Raw genomic sequence first — 27,617 nt, 5'->3', positions numbered from 1 at the left:
AGAGTACTGTGCTGAGGGGGCCCTCTGCACAGCAGGGACCTGTGTTACGCAACTGGGTGGTGATGATGGTTCATCCTGTCATTCCTCCTCGCATTGTTCTCAGTCCTCGTGCAGGACAGTGTGGGCAAACCAAGATGATGCCTCCTTCGGTTACATCTTCCTCTTCTCCGCCTGAGTTGATAGGTGTTTTCACAGAGAATTCTGCCTTCACCACCATATCCATGGTGTGAGCTAGATGTTGATCTCATCGAGAGCGAAGCCTCTTGTTCGTAAACAGGTTGCAGGCTGTGTAAATCCGGTTCATTATGTTCAGGTGACAGGCAAAGATTACAGATGCTGTGCTGATCTAAGTACACGTACATCAGCCACACTGTGGGCACTTTAGAAAAAGGCCTTTTTTTTAACCTTCCAATATATGAGTCGAGCACACTCAGTGGCACAAAAGGAGTACAACTGAGGCAGCTGCTTCGGTGAACGCTCCGAAGGAGGTCACTGGGTATGAATCCGGCAGTTGCTGCAATGTTTTATTGTATTTGTCGATTTCATTCCGCAGTTGAAGTCGTAAAAACGCAAAAGATGCACGGAGCTCAGATTCAACCTGTCCGTACCAGCTGATGGAATAAATTAATCTAACAATGGAGACACTGAGCTTGAGCATTCACTCGAAGAGGAGTCTCAATGGCACATCAGCAGCCAAGATTTCTTTGAGACAAGCATTGGAAATACAATAGGTCTCGCACCATTAGAGTTAGTGCTTTTAGAATTGTTTATGGGTTTTTTTTTGTAAATGTTTAGCATTTTTGTTTCCTGTAGCCAATGCTAAAGTATTACAAATAAAAAAAGCCATAAACATTTCTAAAAGCTCTAACTGAAATGGTCTGAGAACTATTGCACTGTGTGAGGGTGAGGGTGAGTGTGAGTGAGGGTGAGTGAGGGTGAGGGTGAGTGTGAGTGAGGGTGAGTGTGAGTGAGGGTGAGTGAGGGTGAGTGAGGGTGAGTGAGGGTGAGTGAGGGTGAGTGAGGGTGAGTGAGGGTGAGTGAGGGTGAGTGAGGGTGAGTGAGGGTGGGTGAGGGGTTGAGGGTGAGGGGTTGAGGGTGAGGGGTTGAGGGTGAGGTGTTGAGGGTGAGGTGTTGAGGGTGAGGTGTTGAGGGTGAGGTGTTGAGGGTGAGGTGTTGAGGGTGAGGTGTTGAGGGTGAGGTGTTGAGGGTGAGGTGTTGAGGGTGAGGTGTTGAGGGTGAGGTGTTGAGGGTGAGTGAGGGTGAGTGAGGTGTTGAGGGTGAGTGAGGGTGAGGGTGAGTGAGGGTGAGGGTGAGTGAGGGGTTTTGGGTGAGTGAGGGTGAGGGGGAGTAGTTGAGGCTGAGTGAGAGTGAGGGTGAGTGAGGGGTTGAGGGTGAGGGGTTGAGGGTGAGTGAGTGAGGGTGAGGGGTTGAGGGTGAGTGAGGGTGAGGGTGAGTGAGGGTGAGGGGTTGAGGGTGAGTGAGGATGAGTGAGAGTGAGGGTGAGTGAGGGGTTGAGGGTGAGGGGTTGAGGGTGAGTGAGGGGTTGAGGGTGAGTGAGGGGTTGAGGGTGAGTGAGGGTGGGTGAGGGTGAGGGGTTGAGGGGGAGGGGTTGAGGGTGAGTGAGGGTGAGTGAGTGAGAGTGAGGGGTTGAGGGTGAGTGAGTGAGGGTGAGGGGTTGAGGGTGGGTGAGGGTTTGAGGGTGAGGGGTTGACGATTCTAAGGTGGCCCCTTACTGCAAAACTGGTTGCGGAAATCCTGGTGCATGAGCTGGACTGCTGCTGGGGCGCATTGGTGCTGTTACAAGGGTGTAAGTGCAGCAAAATCACCCGATTGAGCGCTGGGCGCTGCGCATCTAAAATGACGGCAGCGCACTGAGGGGGAGACTTCCACCGGCTGCGGCAACGGGAGATGTGCACTCTGTTTGTGAGCGGCTGGGAGGCGATTCGGCGTGCAGACTCACAGCGGAAAACTGCGGAGGCGGCAGTCCTGGGGGAGAAGTCTGGAGGGCGAGATCGCCTTAACCTTCCTGTGGTGCACTACGCTCCCAAGATGGCAGTTATGGGATGCGGGCGGAGGCCTGATGCCGACGAAGGTGAGAGGCAGACCGAGGCGGTGAGGCGAGGAGGTGCTGAATGCTGGAGTTTCTTTGTAGCTCGGGACCTGGTTCAAGCAGCTGTAGGGACCACCAGCAACCAGGTTTGATGTCCTTGCGTGGCAGGCCGCGTTGTTTGGGGGAGCACGTTTGGGTGAGGTGGCGAGCCTGCGAGTATATTGAAGTTACAGTAGGAGAACGGGTGCGTTTGCCTGTGCTGGATTTTATTCATGCAGTCAGGATTAGCACGGTCGGGCAACTCATGTGTGGGATAAGAGAAGGGCGATCCAGCACCGGGCTAAGGGGGAGCGTGGCAATTACAGCACCGGGCTAACGAGGACAGATCCAGCACCGGGCTATGGCAGAGGAGATCCTCCGGACCGGGCGGGGTAAAGAAAAGGGGAGCCAGCAAGAGGATAAATAAACGGAGACCTCGCAAAACCGAGTTAAAAAGGGGAGAACGATATAGCACTGGAGGTAAAAAGGGGGAAACATCGCGAAGGTTAAAAGGGTAAGATTTAGTAAAAGCGGTGCAAGTTTGAGTAAGAATAGATCATCCAGGGCAGCTAAAGGAAACAAGACGGAGGGAAGAGAGGGGAGGGGGGAGGAGAAATGCGTCTCGGCCGGAGCAGGGGGCGGAGCAGGGAGAGCGGGCTTTGGAATGTAATTGACACGGCCGGCCGGTCGTGAAACTGAAAGCATGGCCGGCCGGCCGTGAAAGCCTTTGATGCGGCAGGGGAAATGCGAGACGGCGGGAAGGGGAGGGGGCGGAGCGGGTAAACAAAGACGGACGTGCACGCGCTTTTAAGCTCAATGCGCATGCGCATTGAGCTTAAAAGTCACGGGCACTGCAAGGAATCGCCACGATTCCTTGCAGTGTGGATAAAGAGTGGATAAGTCCCAATACTCTCGCTTGCTCGATGCGCATGCGCATCGACAGGCGAGACCTAAAAAACAAGTTCTAAACTCCGGGCCAAACACTAGATGGCAGGAGTATGCAAAGCATGTGTATCCACAGCTAACAAAATGGTTACTTACCAGTAGGAGTAGTTTTGCAGCTTGAAGAGTTTTCTGGATTCACATGCCGTGCATTATTCCGCCATCTAGTGGTTGGGTCTGGAATTGTCTTTCTTTCTTGTTTTGGTCGCTGTCGACCACCATTTGGTGCCAGTATGTGCCCTGTGTGATGTCAGATGGTATCCTGGAGGTCGACGTGTGTAGTGGCCATCTTCGAATTCTTTTTTCTGTTCTTATTCTTGCTTGTAATCCTTGAGATAGTTATTAAATAACTGATCTAGTCTTTTACTTCCCCACATGTTTGTTTTCCTTTTAGGGGAGGCTGGGTTGGTTGCAAGTGAATTCAGAAAATTCTTCAAGCTGCAAAACTACTCTTACTGGTAAGTAACCGTTTCGTTTTGCAGTGTTAATCCTTTTCTGGATTCACATGCTGTGCATCAGATTATGTAGCGGTTCCTCCCATGCCTGAGAGGCTGTGGTGAAAGGAAGACCTAGCAAACAGGTGTTGAAGCACCCTTTGTCCAATTTGAGCTTCCTTGTTCATTTGTATATCCACACAGTATTGTCTTGTAAAACTGTGTGGAGATGCTCATGTTGCTGCTGCACAAATTGTGTCAATGGGTACATTGGCTATAAAAGCTAGTGTTGATCCTTTCTTTCTAGTGGAGTGAGCTGTTGATTGAATTGTTAGTTCTTGCTTGGCACTGGCATAACGTGATTGGATGGCTTGTACTATCCATCTTGCAATAGTTGCCTTTGTGACAGGTGATCCTGTGTTGGTATGTGCGTAGGCGAAAAACAATTGTTTTGTCGTTCTAATCAGTTCTGTTTTGTGCAAATAATACAATAATGCCCTCCTTACAACCAGGGTATGGAGGCTTCTAACCTGCAGGAGAATGTTTTGATTTAAATGATATTTAGAGATCACTTTTGGTAAGAAATGTGTGTGTTTTTTTTTATTACCTAGTGGATTTGCAAGTATGCTCCTTGTGTTGTTAACGCTTGCAGCTCACTACTGTTTGCAGGGATGTTATAGTAATAAGAAAGGCTGTCTTTAGAGTAATGTGTTTGAGGTCCGCTGTATGCATGGGCTTAAAGGGCTTTGCCATTAGTTAAGAAAGTACTGTATTTAAGCTCCATGTGGGTACTGGAGCTGCTATTGGTGGGGCAATTCTTTTTACTCCTTCTAAAAACCTTTTGATTACAGGTCTTGTAAAAAAAGCTTTTGCATGATTTCCCTCTTGTGAATGCTAGTATGGCTGCAAGGTGCACCTTTATGCTTGAGTAGTTGATGTTGCTGTCCAAGAGGTAAGTAAGGTATGTAATAACTGTTTCTAGTGTGTTGATTGAATTGCTTTTATTGTTAGCGGTGCACCATGTGGTATATCGCTTCCATTTTGCAGTATAGCATCTTGTTGACTGTTTCCTTGCCTCTTTTAGAATTTACATTGTTCGCAGGGGCAGATTGAGGTGGCCAAATTCTATGTATTCAGGAGCCAAGCTGCCAGATGTAGCGATGCTGGTTCTGGGTGAAAGATTTGGCCCTGTTGCGTTGTTAGCAGGTCCATGTCTGCTTTGATTTTGATTATTTCCCCCTGGATAGTGCTAGAAGGGTTAAGTACCATGTTTGCCTTGGTCATTGAGGGGCAATGAGAATCATATTTGTTCCTGGATCTTTTGCTTTTTGTAACACTCTTTGCATCAGGGGTATCGATGGAAAGGCATAAGCAAATGTCTCTGACCAGTTGAGTGGAAGTGCATTCCCCTTTGACAGGTGGTGTGGAAACCTTGAGGCAAAGGACTAGCATTTTTTGTTCTGCATTGTTGTAAACAGGTCTATCACTGGTGTTCCCCAGAAGTTGAACAGATAAAGTACTGTTTGCAGCTTCAACTCCCATTCGTGCGAGCAGTTCTGTCTGCTGACACCCGTCCACTGTAATGGTGTCTACTCCTGTTGGGGTCATTTGCAACGCTACCAGACCGCTCTGGGGACATGGAAGCCCGGCTCCAAGGCCAATCAAAGGCATCTAGCAGTTCTGTCCACAGTGGAGCTATTGGACGTCTACGTACACCTCTCACCCTCCTCCCCTCTACGGTGTACTAAGTCCTCTGCCCTGGCTCAATCTCGAACACCAGCCTCCCTCCTCACCAGTACAGGGCCAACGGGTGACTTCCAGGCCATAGTTATTGGCCCAGAGGATGAGGGCAAGGAGCATTTGCCGACCCAGAGGTCGTGATGGGCCAGTGGCTGGCTCCACCAAAACACAAGCTGAGACAGAAAGTGGAATGGTATTGGTGCAGATCCAGAGTGGCCGTGCTTGGTCTGAGGGTAACAGGTGGTTGGTGCCGGATGTTGACAAAGAGGCTGTCAAAGATACAACGGATGGGGAGTCTTCCGCCATTGGGGAAGAACCGAAGGAGGGGTGGGTGCACCACTTGTTACCCCCTTGACTGCCAACTTGAGTGTTTGACTAGACAATGGTCTCTGCGAGCCACGGCCTGCCTCCAATCGTTGCAATTCTGAATGTCTTGGACAGGCTGGATCAGCGAGTATTTACAGTGCAGGAGACAGGCACCTCAAGCATTGGGTGTGTGTGTAGTTTTAAGCTCACTGCACGAGCATGCGGGAGGAGGGGTGGCTTCTGTTGGGGGGATGAGGCAGTTTTAATGCCAGACAGCAGCTATGGTAGCAACACTTTTAATGGGCAGGTCTTGAATGGCTAAAAGCAAAGCACAAGTGTTAGTGAAGCAAGACCATCATCTTATGAATTCGGGTGGCCTGCGGGTTCTCTCCTGGAAAGTTAATGGTCTTAGTAGCAGCATCAAGAGGGGTGTGGTCCCACAATTACTATCCGGGTATGTCTCAAATGTAGTTTTGCTGCAGGAGACACACCTGGTGGGCAATAGGTGTGGGTTCTTTAACTGAGGACCTTGGAGGCTGGGGGTCCATGCAGGGTTTTCACAGGGTTCTGGGGGGGTCCACTTTGAAGGTCTGTCCCGTTTCACATGGTGAGGACATGGGTGTTCCAGAAGGGGGTAGCGCAGAAGCCTCCAGCAACTGGAATAGGTTCCCCATTACCATAGTTTCAATGTAACTACCGCCGGGCCTGCAGACTGAGTGCTTGGCGCACATGGGAGACTGCTTGGTGGCTGCGCTAGATGCCCTCATGCTTGTAGGGAGGGGACCTCAATTTGATGACACAGGGTGAAAAGGACAGGATAATTCAAGCCTGCCAGACACTTAGGGTGGCTACGTGCCTGGCTACGTTCCTGGGGTCTATGGGGTATCTGATTTGTGGTGGTTACAGCATCCAGACCAGATGCAGTTCTCTCTTGTGGCTAATGCTATGAGGTAACTCAATAGGTTGGATTACCTGTGGACCAGCTGCATAAGAATGGTTGGTGGGGCAATGCTCAATTCTTGTCGAGAGGTATCTTGGATCACTCCCAGATGATGGCGACATGCTGAGGGGCCTAGGAGCCCGGAGAGGGGGGTGATGATTGGATCTATGGGAACTGGGGCACCAGGAAATGGTTGGTGGTGGTGCCCACCAATTTTGAAAAGAACGAGGGGTTGGTGTCCTCTGGGTTGTGCTATGGGAGGTCTACAAGACTGTGGTCCGGGCCATTTGATCTCACACACTGTTTTGAAAAAGAGGGAGCAGGAGTGCTTGGTACTAGAGAGGAAGTTGGTGTAAGGGAAAGCTCACTTTGTGGGCTCATCAACGCCAGACCTGGCGATTGGAATGGAGAGGGCACAGGAGGAGTACCAAGTATTGGCACATCAGGAAGCTAGGCCTGTTTTGGTGCCATGCAGGGGCACCTATCGGAGTTCAGCGATAAGACCTGGAAACTTGAGGTGTGGTAGCTGAACACGAGGAAGGCAGAGGGGGATGTAGAGCCTGAGGGGGAGCAACGGAGTGCTGCCAGAGGCCATCGCTCAAGAAAGGGTGTCCCAGATGCAAGTCATCTATAGCCCGCACACAGCTGAGATGAGGGAAGGGTTGCTCCATTTCATCTGGGATCTCCAAACTCCCACTCTTGAGGGAGATGTCCAGGAGGCTCAGATCTCGGACTATGAGATCGCAGAGGCCTAGACCCATTTGAAGAGGGGACGATCCCCGGACCTTAACAGCCTCCTGCCTGAGTTTTATAAGTGTCTGCAGACTCAGGTGGTGCTACACTTGGGGGAGCTATTTAGGTGCACAAAATGGGACGGGGAGCGGCTGGAGGACATGGCTGGGTGCCGACTGTTCCCATCTATAAGGAGAAGACGAGGGATGAGTGTGAATACTATCACCTTATCCCTGCTTAACGTAGAGGTGAAAATACTGGCAAGGATCCTAGCGAGCCGCATGCAGCAGGTGGTGCATTGTTTGTTGAATGGGGACCAATAGGACTTCATGCCATATAGGGCAAAGTCATGTGTAAATGTATTTTCAGAACAATGGTGGAACACATAAAAAAATACTTTCTTGCGAAGATATCAGTATTTTACTTTTTTCTTTTTCATATAAACAAAAAGTAATTCAAAGAAGGGCTGTCCAAAGATTCATAAAATTGAACAACGCAAGTGAAATCAATTTACCATGAACAAAGTGCCAATGTGACAGAAAGTGAATAGGTGTATTATACATACAAATGGCATAACGAAACAACCAAGATACAGGGAAAAAATGCAGGTGATGGGGTCCAACCAATATATAAGTGTCTGCGGTCCAAGCAATAATTGCTTAACAAGTCCAAGGACAGCGAGACCGAAGGGTTTATGAACCAATGTAGCCGTTGATGTTTCCACCATGAAGTATGCGCGATTAAAAAAGCCTCATGGCTGGTCTTCTTCAGGACAAAGGAACAGGAGACGAGACAGCCAATTCCAATTGCATTAGGTGCAGTGATCAGTATCAAATGAATGGATAGGGATCCAAAGACAGTTGGTTTTGGATTCAGGCGTGAAAGCCTGAAAATGAATGAGGCATTTGCAACTTCAAACGCCGTGATCTGAATGGAATGATTCACAAGGATGGTATAACCAGCTCTTGATGCTGCAAACTCTCCCTCATAGGTCCAGAACAATGTCTGAATCCCCCCTCAGAGGGGAAATCATCAGAGCACTTCTGAACAAAAGTGAATGCAAAGGGATCATCATTTGTAACTCGGTCAATCACGGCCTCAACACTATCGATGGATGGAACAGCACAATCTTACTGTAACTCCCGATGTACATGCTGTCCCCATCATTTCCTGAATTATTTGGCTCTTACCTCCTGACATGTACACACGTGCTTTGGAATCCCACAACCTACTGTAACTCCCCATGGTTGTGTTTTCCGTTCTACCTTCACAATGTTATTCATGTGTTCACCATTGTGTTCCCCAGTCACCTTTAATTATTTGCCATTCAAAACTTGCTTCCACATGCATCAAAACAGTACCATATGATTGAACAACTGTATTAATTCACTTAATGGTTTTCCACACATGTATTCATATGCATTGAATTTGCTCCAATTTACGGTGCAAACTGTATTCAATTGACTCGTGCTCATTCCGGTCACTTCATTCTAGTCACCCAGTCTGCTGTAGGTTGCCCTAGAAAACAACTACTTCTTGTACCGGAACACCTTTTATCTGTAAATCAAAGGCGTCTCCATGTTATCATATGCATTGAATTAGCTCCATTTTATGTGCAAACTGTGTTTACTTGACTCATCCTTGCTCCGGTCACTTCATTCTTGTCACCCACTGTCGACATGTTTGATCTTTTTCACTTGCTCACCATGTTATCACACCTTGGGGCTCCTAGCCACCTGTCCCCGCAGCGGTACCAGGAGCCATTGATTCTTAGCCAGGTTATCTCCCTCCCTTGCCTGGACAAACATTGCCACTTCTTGCCAGCCACTCCACCTTGATTCAGTTACAATTGTCTTTTCCCCGCTCGCCCCTCTCCCTGCCCTGCCTCCACACATCCACATCGTCACCCCTGACGCTCTTCCACTGGCACGCCCTCCGCTCCCTAATCACATGACCGCCCCACATGGTACTACCCAGAAACGCCGGGAACTGCAGATGCAGTATATTTTTAAGATTTATGGTCCTCTGCTGTAAGAGCTGCCGGAGGAATCCTCCTTGGAGTACAGAGAGCTTGTCTCTCCCCTGCATATGCGTGCTATCTCCATGGTGTACATCACAGTCTCCCTTGACTTGCCCCCCCCCTTAGGGATGGATGGGAAAGGGACCTAGGATGGATGGGAAAGGGACTTAGGATAGATGGGAAAGGGACCTAGGTAGACTGCAGGGCAAGACTTGGGGTGAAGCCTGCCGTTACCTGAAGGAGGTGGCAATCAGGCCTGTCTTTGTCTGGTCCAGCTCAAACTGTTGCATTGGGTGTAATTCATGAAGGCGTAACAACAAAAATTGGGGCAAAGTGGTTCTAACCGCTGTCTGAGGGGGTGTGGTCAGAGGGGCACCCTGCTACACATGATATGGGAGTGTCCACTGGTGCTGAGGTAGAGGAAGAAGGTGGGGTTGCATCTGTCCGAGGTGGTATCCCAGACATAGCTTACGCCCCAGCTGGTCGCACTGGGCATCTGAGGGATCAGACTTTGAAGTAAACCCTGCTTTTCTGTAATGTGGATTTGGCGGTAGCAGAGTCAAAGCCTGCCCACGATAAAGATGTGGGACTTGAATCTTAGCTGGTGTATGAGGGCGCTGGTGCAGGTGTATACATCTAGGGCCTGTCCCTGAATGTTTGAGAGAGTCTGGTAATCCTGGAGGATCAAGGAGCCCTGTGATTGAGACCGGACAACCACAGTGGTTTATATCAGGGGGCTTGGAAGTGATGATTTTCTAGGGATATATGGTAGGGGACTCCCAGTCTTGGCCACGATGGATTATTAAACAACTGAGAGACAAGCCCTGTTAACCGTGTTTTGCAAATGTGTATAGATTGAGGGTGGTGTGGTTAGAAATCTGGGCCTGGTATATCTGTGCATGGTATGACGTTGACTGTCTGTGCATTGTTTGAGGGGGAATGGAGGGTTGGGGAGAGGTACTATTTGGTGTACAATTGGCCAGCTTGCTGGTCCGGACTGTTTGTTGCCTACCTTAATGGTCCTATTTTACTTGCCTAACTAAATGGTTTTATTTTACTTACCTCAATCTTGAATGGACTAAAGTCTAGTGAACTCACCAGAACTAATATTTGTCACGTGACAGTTAAACAGAGGCCACTGCAAATGATTTGTTAACCTCATCCTTCAGAACATCAACCAGACAAGGAAGGATGTCAGACAATGAAGTATACGAGTCGTCTAATCAAAAGGGCTGTAAAGAAGGTATGCTCCGGAGATGGGCAGAGACAAGAAGAGAAAGGAAATCCCTTAAATAAGAAGCAAGCAAATGTGATCAACAAGAAAGCCACCCAATGAATAATAATGTGCTGACCATTTATTCAACACAGTAGGTCTTCAACACCGCCCCCAATATTCAAACAGTCAGGCACATAGGGAGAGCAAATATACAATCCATGTCATACACAGCAGACAAACTAGACTCCAGAATATTTATGCCAAGAAAGTACATTGGCAAATCACACGTACAGGGCCAATGCACAGTCTGGATAGTTAGGCAGCAATTACACTTGGGTAAAACAACAATCAAAACTTTGAAGACATGTACATGGGCACCGTAGGATGCTAATTTCTTGTGTCCTGCAACTTGAGAATTCTTTAGGTTTGAACCACATCCCAAAACAACACATGATCCCTTGGCTATAGAGGTCACCATCACTAACAGAAACTTGAATACCCCTCTCAGCATTGAGGGTATGCAGCCCCTTGAGGGCAAGTTTTTGATAAGACAAAATATGCAAAAGAAGGAAGGGGGCGAAGGACTTCATGATGGCTTTTCGGTTTCACAAAACACACTTTATTTTTATCTTTCTGAAAGGGTTCAACAGGTTTAAGTTATTTTAAAAAGCTTTTGCAAAACTAACATTTTTCAAGTTCTGGAAATATATAAATAAGGGTGGACTCCAAGAATGGATTTAACTTGGTCTGTTATAACTACGCAGCAGTCTGTAGGTGATATATGATGTAATTGCATACCTGTGCCAGTGCTGAAGATATTGTCCAAGTCAGCAAGTGCTGCATATTTGTCTGCGGATGGGAGACTTGGTTTATTTGTTGCAACATTACTGGAAGTTGTTGCAGTTGTGCCGCTTTGAGCAGAGTTGAAGGTACCAAAATCAACACTAGAGGATTTGGGAAAGTTGTCAAAATGAGCAAAATTAGCATTCGCTGATGGTGCACTTCCTCCTGCAAAATATAACCAAATATAAAGAAAGAAAAATTACTCTGTGATATTTCAAAATATAAACAGACTGATTAACTCACTCAAGTTAGTATAACCACATTGTCAATAAAAACCAACTTACTTTGCTTGACTATAATGTTCTAAGCAGCACAGGGAAATCCAAGATAATGGTCATAAAGATAATGAAACCATGTTTTCTAGCTGAAACCTTTAGTACTAGTGGTGGTACTAGTGGTGGTATTGGTGGTGGTATTGATGGTGGTGGTACTGGTGTTGGTATTAGTGGTGCTGGCGGAGGTATTAGGGGTGCTGGTGATGGTATTGGTGGTAGTATTGGTAGTGGTGATATTGGTGGTGGTGATATTGGTGGTGGTGATTTTGGTGGTGGTGGCATTAGTGGTGATAGTGGTATTGGTGATATTGGCATTGGTGTGGTGGTGATAGGGGCGTTGGTGATAGGGGCGTTGGTGATAGGGGCGTTGGTGATAGGGGCGTTGGTGATAGGGGCGTTGGTGATAGGGGCGTTGGTGATAGGGGCGTTGGTGATAGGGGCGTTGGTGATAGGGGCGTTGGTGATAGGGGCGTTGGTGATAGGGGCGTTGGTGATAGCGGTGGTGGCATTGGCGGTGGTGGCATTGGCGGTGCCAGTAGTATTAGTGGTGGTACTAGTGGTGGTATTGGTGGTGGTATTAGTGGTGGTATTGGTGGTGGTGGTGGTATTGGTGGTGATGATATTGATGGTGGTACTAGTGGTGGTGGCATTGGTAGTGGTGGCATTGGTGGTGGTGGTGGTATTGGTGGCAGTACTGGTATTGGTGGTGGTGGTGGTACTGTGTTGGTGGCGGTACTGGTATTGGTGGCGGTGGTATTGGTGGTGGTATTTATTGGTGGTGGTATTGATGTTGGTGATCTAGATGGTGGTGGTGGTATTGATGTTGGTGATATAGATGGTGGTGGTGGTATTGATGTTGTTGGTGATATAGATGGTGTTGGTGATATAGATGGTGGTGGTGATATAGATGGTGGTGGTGGTATTGATGGTGGTGGTGGTATTGATGGTGGTGGAGGTGGCGGACTGATGGTGGTGGTGGTGGTATTGGTGTTATTGATGGTGGTTGTATTGGTAGTGGCGGTATTGGCAGTGGCTGTATTGGCGGTGGTGGTATTGGTGGCGTTTTTGTTAATAAAACAGGCTTTTGAAAACAACCCAGTACAGATGACATGTAACACAGATGTGCTGCTGTCATCTTCAGCCCATTAGCACACGATTATGTGCTACCTGAATTCACAGGACTTAATTCGCTAATCAAATCAAAATCCCTTTTACTTGGGGGCTTGAAACAGACCTGAGATAATGCCGGGTTAAAGTGATTGAAAGCAGGCGCTCGTGTTACGGGGGGTCGCCGTGCTGCTTTAAAAAACAAAAGCGGTTTCAGCTGAAGCAGCGCTTGTCCGGCCTGCAGTTAGAGAAACTCAATAAAGTAAATAGTGCTTACAGAATAAATAACAGGTCCCATGAAACAATCGAAGTAAAGGGGCCAGTTGCCATGAGAGGGTACAAATGAAAACAAGCCTGTCATAAGGAGGGACTAACAAGCCTATTAACTAATCTGAAGGCAGTATTTACGAAAGACAATGACAAGCCAATGAAAATTATGGGAGGAGAGTAGGCTCAGCTGCTCTCCCATACTCTACTGCAGCAGTCTCGCAGAGCGAGCAGTGCATGCGCGCTGCCGCTAGGCTCGACGTGAAAAAAGCGAAAATACAGGTGGAAGCAAAGAACGAGTTTGAGGGTAGCAACAGAGCACAAGGGTGGAGATATGAGAAATTGTAGCAGCACACAAAAGAGATAAGAAAATACTTGCACACAATGCTGGAAACAAAAGGAAAAGTAGTTCACTAATGTCAAGTTTTGGAAGGATAGAAGTCATCCAATCAAACGATAGCACGAAGACTAGGACCCAGAGAAGGGACAAGGAGTGTGAGGAAGGACTTCTAATAAGACGCAAGCGACAAAAAAAAAAAAAGGCAATCAATGTAGCAATGGGCTGGCCTAAGGGCCCACTAAACTATTGGTATTGCCCAGTCTTTGAAAACAGACAGCAGTAGGCAATGATCAGTGCCAAAATGCACATTTTCAACTACCAGCTTGTTCATATTTTATACATTATTTTCTGTTGTATTGGAAAGGGTGCATGTATTAATTTCTAAATTGTAAAACTCTGCTGAACCATACTTGATGAAAAACTCATTTCGTTTTACAAAATAAAGATGTAAGCATTTAGAACGCCTATCACATATAACAGATTCAGGGATTCACCATACTCAAAAACCATCTGACAAGAAAGCATGCACATGCCAGCAAAAGGTCAAGGAGGCTCCTGGATCACTAGAACCAAAATGTTAGGCAGCGAGGTACATAGTCAGATGTCAGATATCTAAAAGCATACCTGAACAAACATTTACAATGCAATAGGTCTCGCAATTACATTATTTTGAGCTATTGGCATTGTAAGTGTCATTGTTTTTTTTCTCTTTGTGAAGCATTAATCAAATGGTGTAATGCAAAATGGCAATAGCTCACTTTGCTGTAACTGCGAAATTATTGCATTGCATTTGTACTAGTGACAGTTTTGAACTGTGTTGGAGGCCTATAAAATATTCTTCCCAGGTATGTGCCCTTGCCTGATGGTGTGTGGTTATCAGAGCTCGCTTTTTCTCAGATAGCGCCCTCGGCTAACCCAAACTTGGCTCCCCATCCCACTTGTCCTCTTTAATGGCTGTGATCCAAACATTGTGAGGAGTAGAAAGAAGGTGACGGGGTATGATTAAGGAGCTGCATGAAAAGGTATTACCCTTCATCAGCCAGGCTAGCTTGAATCCAGTGGTACAGTTCGCAAGGGACCCACGTCTGGGCAAACCCATCCCACTTAGGGTGAAACGTGCTATGTAAACAAATGATGGACGGAATGCTGAATAAATACATTCATCCCCAGTCAAGAGATCTGGGTTAAAGCCATTGTTGTTTTGCTCACCATGCCACCCCAGTTTAGACCGAGCCATATGCAAATCAGTCTCGACCCTGTGCCTCATGAGAACAGTCTAGACCGAAATGCCAAGCCAGGTCCTCCCTGGACTGGAAACAAGCATCCTGGGACCGGTTTCTGGGTCTTACCCTTCATCAGCCAGGCTAGCTTGAATCCAGTGGCACAGTGTGAGAACTATTGCATTGCAAATGCTTGTTTTTTAAAAGACACAAAAGATCGTCGCCATAGCAAAGCGCATGTGAGCTGTCAGCAGGTGGGCATACACAAAATAAATAAAAGCCTTTGACTCGGCCCACAAAACGTTTGTTTTCCCTTTGTAACGACCGATCCCAGGTTAATCGATAACAAAAAAAGAAAAGAAAATATGCAAAAGTGTGGGATTTTTTTTAAGTGGAAGGGTAAGGTACGATATAGGCCCTGAGCAAAGGCCGGGTGCACTTCAATGAGAAGACCGGCCACTTGTTGAAGAGATTTGCAGATAGATTTATCACTTTTGCGAAGGCCTTCCATTTTCAGAAAGACAGTATCCTTGATAGGTCAAGAATTCCCCTATGCCCGTTGCATACAATGGCACAAAATATGGATGAATATGGTGGGCAGAATGTTATTGATTGATGGTGGGCTTACTGCACATCATGGAACCAAATGTTGCCTCCTACTCCCATGTACAGAGGACGTAATGGAGAACAGAAAGGCTATACTTATTTTGGCTTACTACCAGAGACCCAGGGCCGGCTTTAGAGATGATGGAGCCCGGTGCGACAATGCTTTTTGGCATCCCCCTCCTCATATGACCTCCTCCTTGTATTCCCTCACTACCACCTGGACAAAAGTGTCACTCATCTCTCCATAGCCCCTCTCTCAAATACATTTCATTTGTTTTAAAGCGCTGGTAAAGGCTGACCTTACAATTCCACTCAGCTTTCCACCTAAAATATAGATCTGTTCTGTGCAGCAGGCATATTAACCCTCTGTGCTACTTTATGGCGAGTCAATCCTGCCACTAGAAAAAAACTCGGATTTCTCTCTCTCTAGCAGAAACATTCATCATAAGAGTTATTATGTCATTTTTATTGCTGCCTGAAAGTTGGACACACAAACTCTGCAGCAGGTGCATTAAAATCCTACATTATTGCTAAACACAGTGCCCCCCTTGAGGTCCTCACCCCCCTACAGGTCAGCACCCAGTGCAGCCGCACCGATCGCACTGCTCTAAAGCCAGTCATAAAGAGACCGAAGAATAATTGGGAATGAATTTCAGTCAAAACCATCACAGAGGACGTGTGGGTCACTGAGTGGAGAGATCTGCTAAAATGCAATAAGTCAGTCCCACATATGGATTCAGCACTCCATGTATTGACAGGATGTTCTAATTGAGCCCAAGGCATTGAATGATGCGATTCAAATAACTTTATTTCGATTCCTCATGGAAATCATAAAAGTATACATCAATTAAAAAAATAAAAATACATAAACCATAAACCATAATAAAATCACAAAACATTTCTATCTAATTTTATAGAAACATCATGATACATAATTCTGATTTCCACAGATATATTCAATAGCGGTTTCTGATTACAAGAGCGGATCTAATGAAATTCAATACAGCATTACAGATCTTTACATTTGAAAGTGATAACAAAAATTCGTAACCTTCTTTATAATAAGACGTTCCGAGGGATAATAGTAATGGTCTGATGAAAGAGTTTCTTGGGTCCTTATACAAAGTACAAAAAAGGATAAGGTGCAGGGTATTTTGCGAGACCTTATTATTACAAGGGCAACAGGGCAACTTTTCCCTCCAACCTGCCTGCTCTGGGAAAGCAAAGAGGAAATGTAAGGTACCAAGACGAAACCTTGTAAGATAAAAGCGCCCTTGAGTATTCATGATGTATGTTAAATAAAATGGTCGCACTAATCTTCCCTGAACACGTAATACCTGTTCATTCATTTTTAAGGTACCTATTTTAAGGCTATACGCTTTTTTTATAATTTCCTTGGTATCCTTTTTAAGCATATCAGGTTTTCTAAAAATAGTTTCTAACCCGATTTTATAAAAAGTATCCTTAACATAACGAAGCCATGGGATTTCCCCATAATGTTCAAGTTTAAGACAATCTGAGAGAATTTCTTTTGTCAAATTGAAATCATCAGATTGCCAAACTTTGGACCATAATACCAAGGGTGCAATATGAATAGTATCACGTACAAACTCAATTCCAACCTCACCATGGCAAAATATATTTGAAGTACCCGACGGAACAGATAATAAACGTTTTAAGAATTTGTTCTCCATGATCTGTATCTTTTCACAGTTTTGTGACCCCCAAACACCAGCACCGTAAGTCATAGCAGAAACACATTTAGCTTTGTACAAAGATATCATTTCAGCTATACGTCGTTGTCCTAACTTACTAGCAAAGCGAAAGATAGCTTCAATTGACTGAGAAACCTTTTGAACTCGGGTTGACATCAGTGGTTCCCAGTTCAGTTTTTTGTTAAAAAGGTTACCCAGATAACTGAAATTATCAACCTTCTCTATGTCAGAATCCCTCACCCTGTAATTGCGGATTTTAGTATTTTTTGAACCGCAGTCATGGCAAAAGATTTAGTAAAATTAACCCCAAGATCTAATTCTCCCATAAACGTATCAAAGGCATTCAGACAAGTCTGCATGCTATTGGGGGTAAGGGTCATCAGGACAGTATCATCAGCATATGACAACATTGGGATTTTTTTCCCATTAATCTTCGGGAAGTCAGCGCCAGTTTCAATCAAAAAAACTTCTAAACCATTTGTGTAAACCAGAAATAAAAAGGGAGCTAAAATACATCCCTGATGGACACCTTCAGTAGAAAAAATATGTCTGGTTCTTTCTCCTCCTGGACCATATCTGATTCTGACAGTTGTGGCGGTCTGTAACCTACAGAGCAGAGTTACCAAAGGCTCCTCAAACCCCATAGCCCCCATCATACGCCACAATTTATCCCTGCAAACTGTATCAAATGCGCTGGACAAGTCCATGAATGCCAAGCAAATAAGATTTTTCTTGGCACCCATATACTTGCCCATAATCAGTGCTAAATTCAAGCACTGTTCAGTAGTTCCCTTCCCTCTTCTGAACCCATACTGTGATTCTACAATGAGCCCAGTTGATTCTGCCCAAGTTTCCAAACGAGCCAATATCACCCTACCCATTAATTTACAGGAGGCATCTATTAACGATATTGGCCTATAACAGCGTGGGTCCGACTTATCTCCTTTTTTAAAAATAGGCACCACAACCGCCTCTTTCCATGAGGTCGGAATCTGCCCTAATACTACTGCCTTAAAAATGTTCAGAAGCAATGGACACCAGACCTTCGGGTTATGTTTAAATAGGTCTAGGGGAATTGCATCAGGGCCGGGGGCTTTTAAAGCGGCCCTCTTAGTCAAAGCTAACTCCAATTCCTCAAGCGTAAGTGAATCGCTGAGTAGTTTAGCTGATTCCATATTAGAGTCACCATATTCACCATCTCCCATGGTAGCAATTTGGGTTATTTCATTAGGGTTAAAGATTTTATTATAATGCGCTACCCAGGAATTTTCAGGAATATGTACTCGAATTGTATAGTCTTCCCCTGTTTTAAAAAAAGGCCTATTTATTGTCTCCCAAAAAAGCCTATTATCCCTTAGATCAACAGCTTTATCCAGGTCATCCCATGCTTTAGTCCTCAAATCATTTTTCCTCTTTCTAATAGCCTCCCTATATCTTTTCCTAGCCAGTTTAACCATTTCTCTATCACGTGGTTCCTGGCGAAGGGCCTTTGTTAAATAGGTTTGGGCAGATGAACATTCAGCGTCAAACCATTTAGGACCTTGTTGTCGATTACTCCCCCCTGTCTTTACAAGACGTGAGGCAACATTACTCAATAGTGTTTCAAAACTATTAACTACATAAATCGGATCGGCTATAGGTGTCAAACAAGCTTCTATATGATCTGCGTTTTCCTTAAAAATTTCCGTTTCCAATTTCTTTACTTCTACTTTGTCCCACCTTAAGGTGATACCTTTATTTCGACTAAATATTATCGGTTGTTCCGGGCACGGTCTTTTCCCAAGAGCCAAATTAAAACTCAAGATTAGGGGATTATGGTCACTAGCTAGGTTCGCCTCAATTTTAAAATCCTTCAAGAAATGAGAAGACTCCCTAAAGACCATAGCAAAATCAATTGTGCTCATTCTACCCCCTGTTCCTTGAAAGGTGGGTATATTAGATGGGGCTGAGAAACTGGACATATCTAGGATACATAGGTCATTATTCATGATGATACTATTTAGAGCTTCCCCTTGTTTGGAATGGGTAAAATTGGCCATAGGTTGGTCAGCTAGATCCAACATACCACACACCCTGGACCCACTGAATTTACATAGCTCACAATTGAAGTCACCTAACCATATAATTGAAAGAGGGAAAACACTATTTGTCACCTTAATAATTTCCTCCCGTAAATTGTCAATAATTACAGTTTCATGGGGATCAAATATATTATAGTACCAATTAATAAGAAGAAGATTTTCCGGGAATAAACCCTTAATCATAAGTAATTGGTACCAAGGTGATTCCAACACTCTACTCACATATATTGATTTGTGGCTTACAGAGATCGCTGTCGTTAACCCACCCTTTGCTCTCCCTGATTGCGATGGTATTGCAGGGACATTAAACATTTGGAACCCATCCAAACTCTGATCAGCTGTACTCCATGTCTCCTGTAAGCAGGCCATGTCAAAAGAGTCGACATACTTTAACCACACTGGATCCTCCAATCTACGACCAAGGCCAGCTATATTCCAGGAGATTAAACGAAAGCCATTAAACTCCTCTTGGTTACCTACTTTTTTCTGTTGTTTTTTCGTTGTGAGATGGGGTGGGTCACACCCCTCTAACATGTTTCGTATACCATTTATTCCCACATCTAGTTCCTGATAATTTTTTATATCATCAGGTATACATGTACCTTCCCTACAACCCCCATCCAAGTGAGAATTACATTTCACTTTATCCAGGGGGATAGGAAAAGACTTGTTATCCCAAGCTGGTATTTCTAATTGTAAGGTTGGGTTCAGTCAGTCATTTAGGTTCATGGGGGTCAGTGGATGAAACATATTTGATAACGGAATATTCCAGAATTCTTTTGGGTTTGTGGGAAAGTGGTTATTTGATCCAGAGTAAACATCAGGATGACTCAATGAAGGAAAAAATTCAGCACTTCTGTTAGGAGTAGGTTGATTCCTAAAATATTTCCGTTGGTAGGGAAGATCCATCCCAAAGTCATTCCGATAACCCTTCGAGGGGAACAACATGTTTTGTGGATAGAAATATGTTAAATTCCGGGTTGACACTCCCCCATTGCTACCACACACAAACCAGTCACTTATATAAGATACCACCCTATAATCCCGAAAAGTAACTATAACCAGATCACCCTCTATATCCTTGGGGCGTATACCCACCCATTGACATCTTCTAACTGAGACAATGTCTCCATTCAGGTGTGAGGGTAGTGGCCTGTTCAAGCGTAACCAGTGAATCACTTTGTTCCTTAGACTGGCATTAGATTCCACCACTCCCTCTGAGACAGGAGGGACACCAGTTAGAACAATGACAAAATTAAAAGAGTCCGGTGGCAGATCTACAATATTTTTATGATTTGGTTTACCTCTGCTAAGAAATTTTGTTTGGGTAGAGGGTATCTTATTATGGACAGTCTTCGAAACTACTAAAGGCATTTTTCCTTTACTTAATATTGTTGAAGCTGTCATAGCGGTTTTGCCTGCTGGAGCACTAGGTTCTTTATTGACAGTTACAATGTCAGTATTTTTAGAAGAATTATATTGACTGATTTGGGTATTTTCAGATTTCCTAGATGTATTTCTGTTTTTGTTTTCAGTTGAGATACCTGGGGCAATTAGGAGTGTTTTCTCTGGGGGAATGACCTCTGGTAGAAGGAGATCCAGCTTTTTATCTAACCTCTTAAGCCTTTCAACAAGAGGAAGGATAAAAGCCTTTAAGAGACTTTCAATAGCCTCCAAAATCCCGTCGTTAAGGGTATTTATGTTACCGACATCTACATCCCTTTGTATTGATTCTATCTCATCTGTACTTTTCCCCCCAGCTTGTTCTAATACAGTTTCTTTAGAGGCTATTACACGTGGGGGCAACCATGGGTTTTACAGACTCATTATTACTTTTCCCTCCCTTTCTCCTTCTCTTCCTAACTGGGGATGATACCACATTGTTAGATTTTTGGTTGTCGCGTGCTTTGTTTTTCTTAATAGTAGGCTGAGAAGCATGCAACGTCACAATCTCTGTTTGTATCTTTAGTGGGGGAGGTAAAGTATGACTAATAGTATGAGCAGCAATCTCCTGGGGAAGAGGTGTATTGAGATCTATAAGGTTATTAGTTAATACCGGGGACAAGTCAATAGTACCATCAACAACTACATCCGATACCCTTGGTGATAACGTGGTTTCTTGGAAAATTAAAGGTATACTATCTGTATTGAATAACTCCGCATCTGTCTCTACTTGTTCTATGGTGCTTACAGGAGATTTCGGTTTACTAGGAGGGGGAACCTGCCTCTTTAGTGACTCGATTGACAGACGACGCTCAGCCCTCCTTTCAGCTAGAAGTAACTCTCGATCAATGTCCTTAGCCGCCTTGACAAAGAATTTATCAAGGGGGCCAAGAATAGATATATTCACACGATCAGGGAGAGGGTTAGGACTAGAGCTAGACATTACTAAAATAATTAATTAAAATCAATATCACCTAAAAAACAGGATGGTAATAAATATAGGGGAGGGAAATTAAAAGTATCCGATGAGGGTATCAAACAAAGTTTCAACACAATTTTCCCCAAGTAGATTTAGTATTAATCTGGAATAACAACCATAAAAAGAAAGAAATTTAGGAAGCCTATAACCACACCAAGTAGCGAAACTCGTCAGAGGGGGGGCCCTGCCCGGCCTCCTTCGGCCCCTGACGGCCACCGACGGTCCCGCCCTTGTCCCGGGCTTCTCCCGGTCGCTCCCGCGCAGCGGGACTAGTCTGTTAGCTTTAATGAGTTAGTATAAAAATGGGAGGAGCCTGCAGGGAGAGCGGCTCAGCTGTTGTGAATTGAGGCTGGCGGGCGCTCCTGGGACTAGTAGTCCTGCGTCCGCACTCGCTCGCAGCCCTACAGATTCCAAAACGCCACAGCTACCAACACGGGCGCAGCGTTCACAAAACCTCTCCCAAAATCCTGGAGTCGATGACACAGAGTCTTCTTCACGAAGCGGGACCCGCGTAGCGGGTACTGCGAGCAGTGTCTGAAGGCACAGGGAAGGTTAACTGCTGAAGGTAAAAACAAGCACAAAGGTGTCCCAGCGATATTCCACGGAAGAGGGTTTTAACTACAATCAAGTAGGGAGGAGCCTGCAGGGAGAGCGGCTCAGCTGTTGTGAGTTTTTGCATTGAATGATGCAAAAACAAGAGAATTGAAGTTAATATCCCAACTTCTAGTCACAGCAAAGATGGTTCTAGTGATGCTATGGAAACAAAAATCGCCTTCAGTGACAGAACAGTGGCTTGGGAGACTATGGCGATGTCGTGAACATTTGGTCCTCAACTCTGCTTTTTAAGTGAAGAATGCAGACTGCTAACAAGCCCTCCAAGTTTGCTGGCAAGCCACCCTCTCAAATAGCTCTCCGGTAAGTGGCGGACAAGATGCTGACACTCAGATCAAACATGCCACACAAGCATGAATCTGGCTCACAATGCCCTTAATTGCTAGCACCTCCCGGGGTTGGTGGGGTGGTCTTTCAGAGGGTAGTTCACTAGGTCTGTTCAGGGGGTTAATACAATGTACATAAGTTTATACTACAATGGCTGATAAAAACGCAGGTGTGCAAGTAGAATTTTGATGGAAACATGTACAAAATACTAATAAAAAGCATTTGGTAAAATAAATGTGGATCAGAACTTTATGGCACGAACGTATACATGAAATATAAAAGTCAGTTAGGTGGTGTGTGCCAATAATTTAATTTGGTTTCAATTTACGGACCTTGTAGCAAACATGCAGTGCCTCAAAGATGCGTGAGAAAGCAAAAACTGCCTTGGCAGGAGTTCTGAGCAAAATGCTTAACTAGCTTTTCTCAGCTTGCTGCATCTTGAAATATGACAATCCTGTAGATTGATGCTGGCATTACGCAAATTCGAATTTGGCTTGGGCTCTGTATAGATTGGGGTCTCCACCCTTTTTGTACTGAGAGCTACGTATATTAAAATGAAACGCAATGAAAGTTACTAATATTAGAGTTGTATAATCTCCATTGTTTTACATATATATTAATTCAACCAAATAGAAACAGGCAATAACATCAAGGGCCAGCAGCTTGTAGGTGTGAGATTGCTTTGCCCGAAAATATCTACCCCCATTCCCCCCCAACCCCCTCCACACCCTGCCCCGATTCCCATCACACTTCTCCTGCTGGGGAGGAATCACCATGTCAATGGACACAAACCTACAACGGGTTCATCACACTCCTCCCGTGTATGGGGGGGGCGAATCACCATGTCAACGGGGGCTCATCCTGCTCCTCTTTCAAAACCAGCACAGCATGGTTCCTCCCCGCCCCCACCGATAAATGCACGCGGCCTGCTACAAAGGCTCTCGCTGAAACCTCCTCACAGACATTCAGCTTCTAGGCACAAGCGCATAGAAGGCTGCTGTCTGCGCCTCTTGGATCAAAGAGTCTAACCTATTCCATCGGTCTGTCACAAGTGGGAATGTGTATATCGACCAGTGTGGTGCCTTTGCGTCACTCACTCCCTTTCTTTGTTTTTTACGTTACTGCCTCGAGTGTCAGCACTTCGGTCTGCCATGTTCGTCTAAGTATGCCATTTGTTCCTGGCATGCATTGTCAGACTTTGTGTTGGGCTGGCTTCTCAGGAAAACTGGCACTGCCAGATGGCCTGGGCCAGCATGAAACGGTCATGTGGGGCGTATTTTTGGTGGGGTTCCTCTCACGGGCAGGCCTGAGGACCATAAGAACAAGCCTTAGAAAATTGTTCGAAAATAGGCAAACGGACAGAGTGACCACGATAGAATAGAAAACATTTCTTGACACATTTCTGTCTTAAAATCAGTAAATGTGTTTTTTAAAACAGTAACGTGACCGCATCATGGTGCAATATGCGCATGCATCTAAAACAAGTTACGAATGCTCAGAGGCAGGGGGTGGTGGGGCGAGGAGAGGCTCCCTGAGCGGATGTGTGCTCTGAGGGGGCAGGGGGACTGAAGCGAGGAGAGGCTGCCCGTGCAAGCCACAATAAAACAAGACTTCAGAAACATGATCCCACCTACACGCTCCCTGTAGATAAGAAAATGCCTCACGACAGCTGAAAGGCAGACGATCCAGTCCAGATGGGCTGGATGAAAAGGAGAAAGGGCAGTGACCAAGAAGCATCATTTTCAATGGGAAGCCAGCGTTTAGCATAAACGCTGACGCAACCCAATGAAAATGTTGGGCGGGGCTTCAAGTCCCCTTCTGAAATCTCATCTACAATATATCTCGCCAGAGAGAGAAGCGCATGCACGCTGCAATGCTAGGCGAAACCTAAAAAGGAAAAGATGGAAGCTAAAGGCAATGTTGCTATGTCCTATGCTGATGATACCCAGCTAGTGTTTTCCTTCAGAGACCACTCTGACTCCGCGTTCTCCAACTTCCGCCTGTGCCTCAACAACATCAGTGGTTGGATGTCTGAAAACCATCTAAGACTCAATGCAGACAAAACAGAGGTGCTGTTTTTTAACCAGAAAAACTCCATCCCCTCCTCCTGGTGGTGGCCCGCGGCACTTGATCCCGCCCCCTCTCCCGTCCACTCGGCCCGCAACCTGGGCTTCCAGTTTGACGACTCCCTTTCATGCAAGACTCAGATTAATAAAGTGACCTCTGCCTGCTTCCTGAAGTTGCGCATGATTAGAAAAATACTCCCCTATCTTCCTCTGGACTCCCGCCGTACAGTTACCCATGCCCTCATCACGTCCCACCTGGATTATGCTAATAGCCTCTATGCTGGTGCTCCCCAATACCTGATTGACCGGCTGCAGATTGTGCAGAATGCGGCGGCCAGACTGATTGGCAATATTCCCTATCGTCAATCAGTTGCCGCATATCGTAAGGAACTGCACTGGCTACCTGTGGCCAGCCGTATCCAGTTTAAAATCCTCACTCTGACTCACCGAGCCATCAACGATCGCGGTCCAAACTACTTGAAAAAACGTGTTTCAATATCCCGTTCCATCAGATCTTTGAGATCCAATGACCTATGCCTTCTGATCTCTCCCCGTTTCAGACTATCCAGAATGGGTGGCAGAGGGTTCAGCGTCATTGCGGCAAAACTATGGAACGCGCTGCCAGTCGATCTTAGATTCTGTCCCTCCGAACCCATCTTCCGGGCCAGACTCAAAACTTGGCTCTTCTCTGGACTCTGATTTACTACGCTACTTCCCCTTCTTGCTCCTCTCCTCTCCTCTGGAGGTTCAGGTTCTAGCGCCGGGACACCCCTTCGGGGGTAGCTGTGCGCTCTACAAACTACATAAAATAAATAAATAAATAAATGTGCATTTGATTTTTTCAACTAAAGGACAGTGAATGAAATAGCCAGTGGCAACTGAAGACTGAGAACTCAACAGTGGGATCCCACCAACTTTGTGGGTATTATGGTCACCATTGGTTACAAATGAGCATGTATGCTCGAAATCCCCCCTGTGCCCATGCTGAAGTTTGCCTAATACTTTCTACCCCTAATGAGGTATAGCCATAACAATGCCCATTACTAATTTGTCACCATAAAGTAGTTTTACCAGCAGCGTTGCCTTTATATGATTTGAGAGCTTTCTCCCAAACACTGCAACATACAGCAACACTTTGTAGGTGATACAATCAGCTCTTCAAGAAGTAATTCTAAAGTATTAGGGGCATGGATTTGGGCAGAAAGTATGAACAGCCCTCGAGACGGCAGCACTGGTGAGCAGCACTGTAGGTCGGAGAAATTGTGAGCATTTAAAGGTAGCAGAAGATAGTCAACCTGTTATTTGTGTTTATGCCCCTGCTGGATCAAGCAGACAGATTTTTTCCATTTATTGATCCCAAGCTGACTGACCACGGACTCATAAAAAGGATTCACCTAGGGGATCAATTTGCCTCATCACACCTCGCTTTCATACACCAGGAGAAGTCACAACACCTCGAGGACCCATTCATTGAATGTTTAAGCAAAGCCACTGCTTAACAGAAGTCGCTTACAACATAACCGATCATAAATTATTGACATCAGACTGTCAGATCAGCAGACTATGTGATTTGAACTTGATACCATACCTATCCAAGTTTAATTACTTGTAAAGACCATTTACTCACCAGAATGAGTTGATAATGGCTTGAGGCAGAAATGGGAGATTAGTGAACATTTCAAGTAATATGCAGAATATACTGACATTTTCCAATGAACATAGGCAATGAAAAAGTCTGAAGAATCCCCAAAACACGAAAGAGCTTCCAATTATAAAACCAGATGATGCTTCTAAAGACAAGTAGGGCAAAAATTAAAAAGGAGTAGCCTTAAAGTCAATAAGGTGGATTTAGTCAAACTACAACATTGGTTTAAGACTCTAGAGGCATTCAACAAACAACTGAAGCTCTCGCAAGGGTATGTCTATATATAGAAAGACACTTAAAACTAGCAGAGAACTGGGGGGTTTCAAATCATGGATAGCAGAAGGCTCATTGAATAAAATACGGGGTTACCTTACAAGTGAATAATTTGCATCAGAATTAACCTAAGGCTCATGGACCTTCTCAAAGTAAAAAATTAGTCTGGGATCTTCTATTCAGAGTGCAGGCAATCAAGACCTTGACTGCAACAGAACAGTCTTGCTCAGGTACATATGAGCTGGTGTGGAGGGAACAAAAGGGTTTGGTTATGGTTTTGATACCACCAAAACAGTAAGTGTGCTATGTTCCAAAATACTATTCTCTTTTGTTTACCAATTAGACGTGTGTTTATGTGAAGATGAGGGCAGCAGGTCTTGTGTAGATTTTGGAACACGATTTACAGGTTTATGAGAGGACTAACTTCTTTAACTCTTTAAAAAATGCAGTATTAAAAGAATATTTTAACTTTTTGGAGCGCAGAAGAATCATAAGAACCTCTGATATCATGAAACATACATTGGACCTCAGAGGGAGAACCACTTTACTTATGAAATGAAAGTGGAAGGAGGTCCATTGTAATATAGCCCACCTCTGCTATTGCATTACAAGGTAAACAGGTATCACTAATAAGTCGCCGGATCAAGCTACAAAGTTCATAACTATCAGCCCACATTATTTTTACATGAGTTAGAAGATCAAATACAGCTTTCTATCCCTGCTCTCTTTTAGGTCGGTAAACTGAATACCACCATACTGGTTAATAGAGCCATCTGTTATTGAAATGCACAGACCAGGTCACCAAAGCCTAGAAAATACTCTAAGGATTCTGCTAAACAAAAAGAGCACGGTTTAACACCTTTGGCTCTGTTCAAAAAGATCTACAAGGCGGCAGGTCCACTCCTTGTTTGCCGTTTGTCAAGCTAGGTGCAAAGTTTTGGTGGCTTATGTTTAGATAATGCTCATTAATCTGGATCTTCATTGCACATTACCGCCAACATTAATACGCCTAAATTCAATCTCATCAGTTGCTGAAAACAGATCTGTTTTCTTCCAACAATAAAATAGCCTCCACAGAGACCCGAGGATCATGTATCATCTCTAACTTATCTCTTTGTTTCTTCCCTTAGAGTGCTGAAAACAATTAAATAAGTAAGAAGGAGAACCTACTTAAACAAGCAGTAAAAAGTGCAGAAACCAGGACTGTAATCTAAAGCGTTAACTAATGGTCTTTGAGAACTATAGTCCTGGAAACATACAAGCCTGATTTAAAATCCCTAATATGTTTTCCTTCTACAATGCCAATAGTCATGTTAAGCTTTTGTTCTGTTAGCAGGTGGGAGTGGCTCAGAAATCTCTGATAAGGTGCAATAATGCAAGGAACTAAAATAATTGTAAT

At 45.0% G+C, this 27,617-nt stretch overlaps 1 protein-coding gene across 7 annotated transcripts in view; it reads right to left on the bottom strand.

Moving 5' to 3' along the window:
• Positions 1-27,617, bottom strand: part of AGFG1 (ArfGAP with FG repeats 1) — a 429,459-nt gene that overhangs the window by 225,515 nt on the left and 176,327 nt on the right. For all 7 annotated transcript variants that reach the window (XM_078666216.1, XM_078666214.1, XM_078666215.1 and 4 more), the window contains one exon: positions 11,218-11,427. In XM_078666216.1, coding sequence (XP_078522342.1) covers positions 11,218-11,427 — 210 coding nt within the window. The remainder of the gene's footprint in view (positions 1-11,217; positions 11,428-27,617) is intronic.

Source organism: Lissotriton helveticus, chromosome 11 (assembly GCF_964261635.1).
Source record: "Lissotriton helveticus chromosome 11, aLisHel1.1, whole genome shotgun sequence".
Taxonomy (NCBI): Eukaryota; Metazoa; Chordata; class Amphibia; order Caudata; family Salamandridae; genus Lissotriton; species Lissotriton helveticus.
This window is presented reverse-complemented; position numbering and strand designations above follow the sequence as displayed.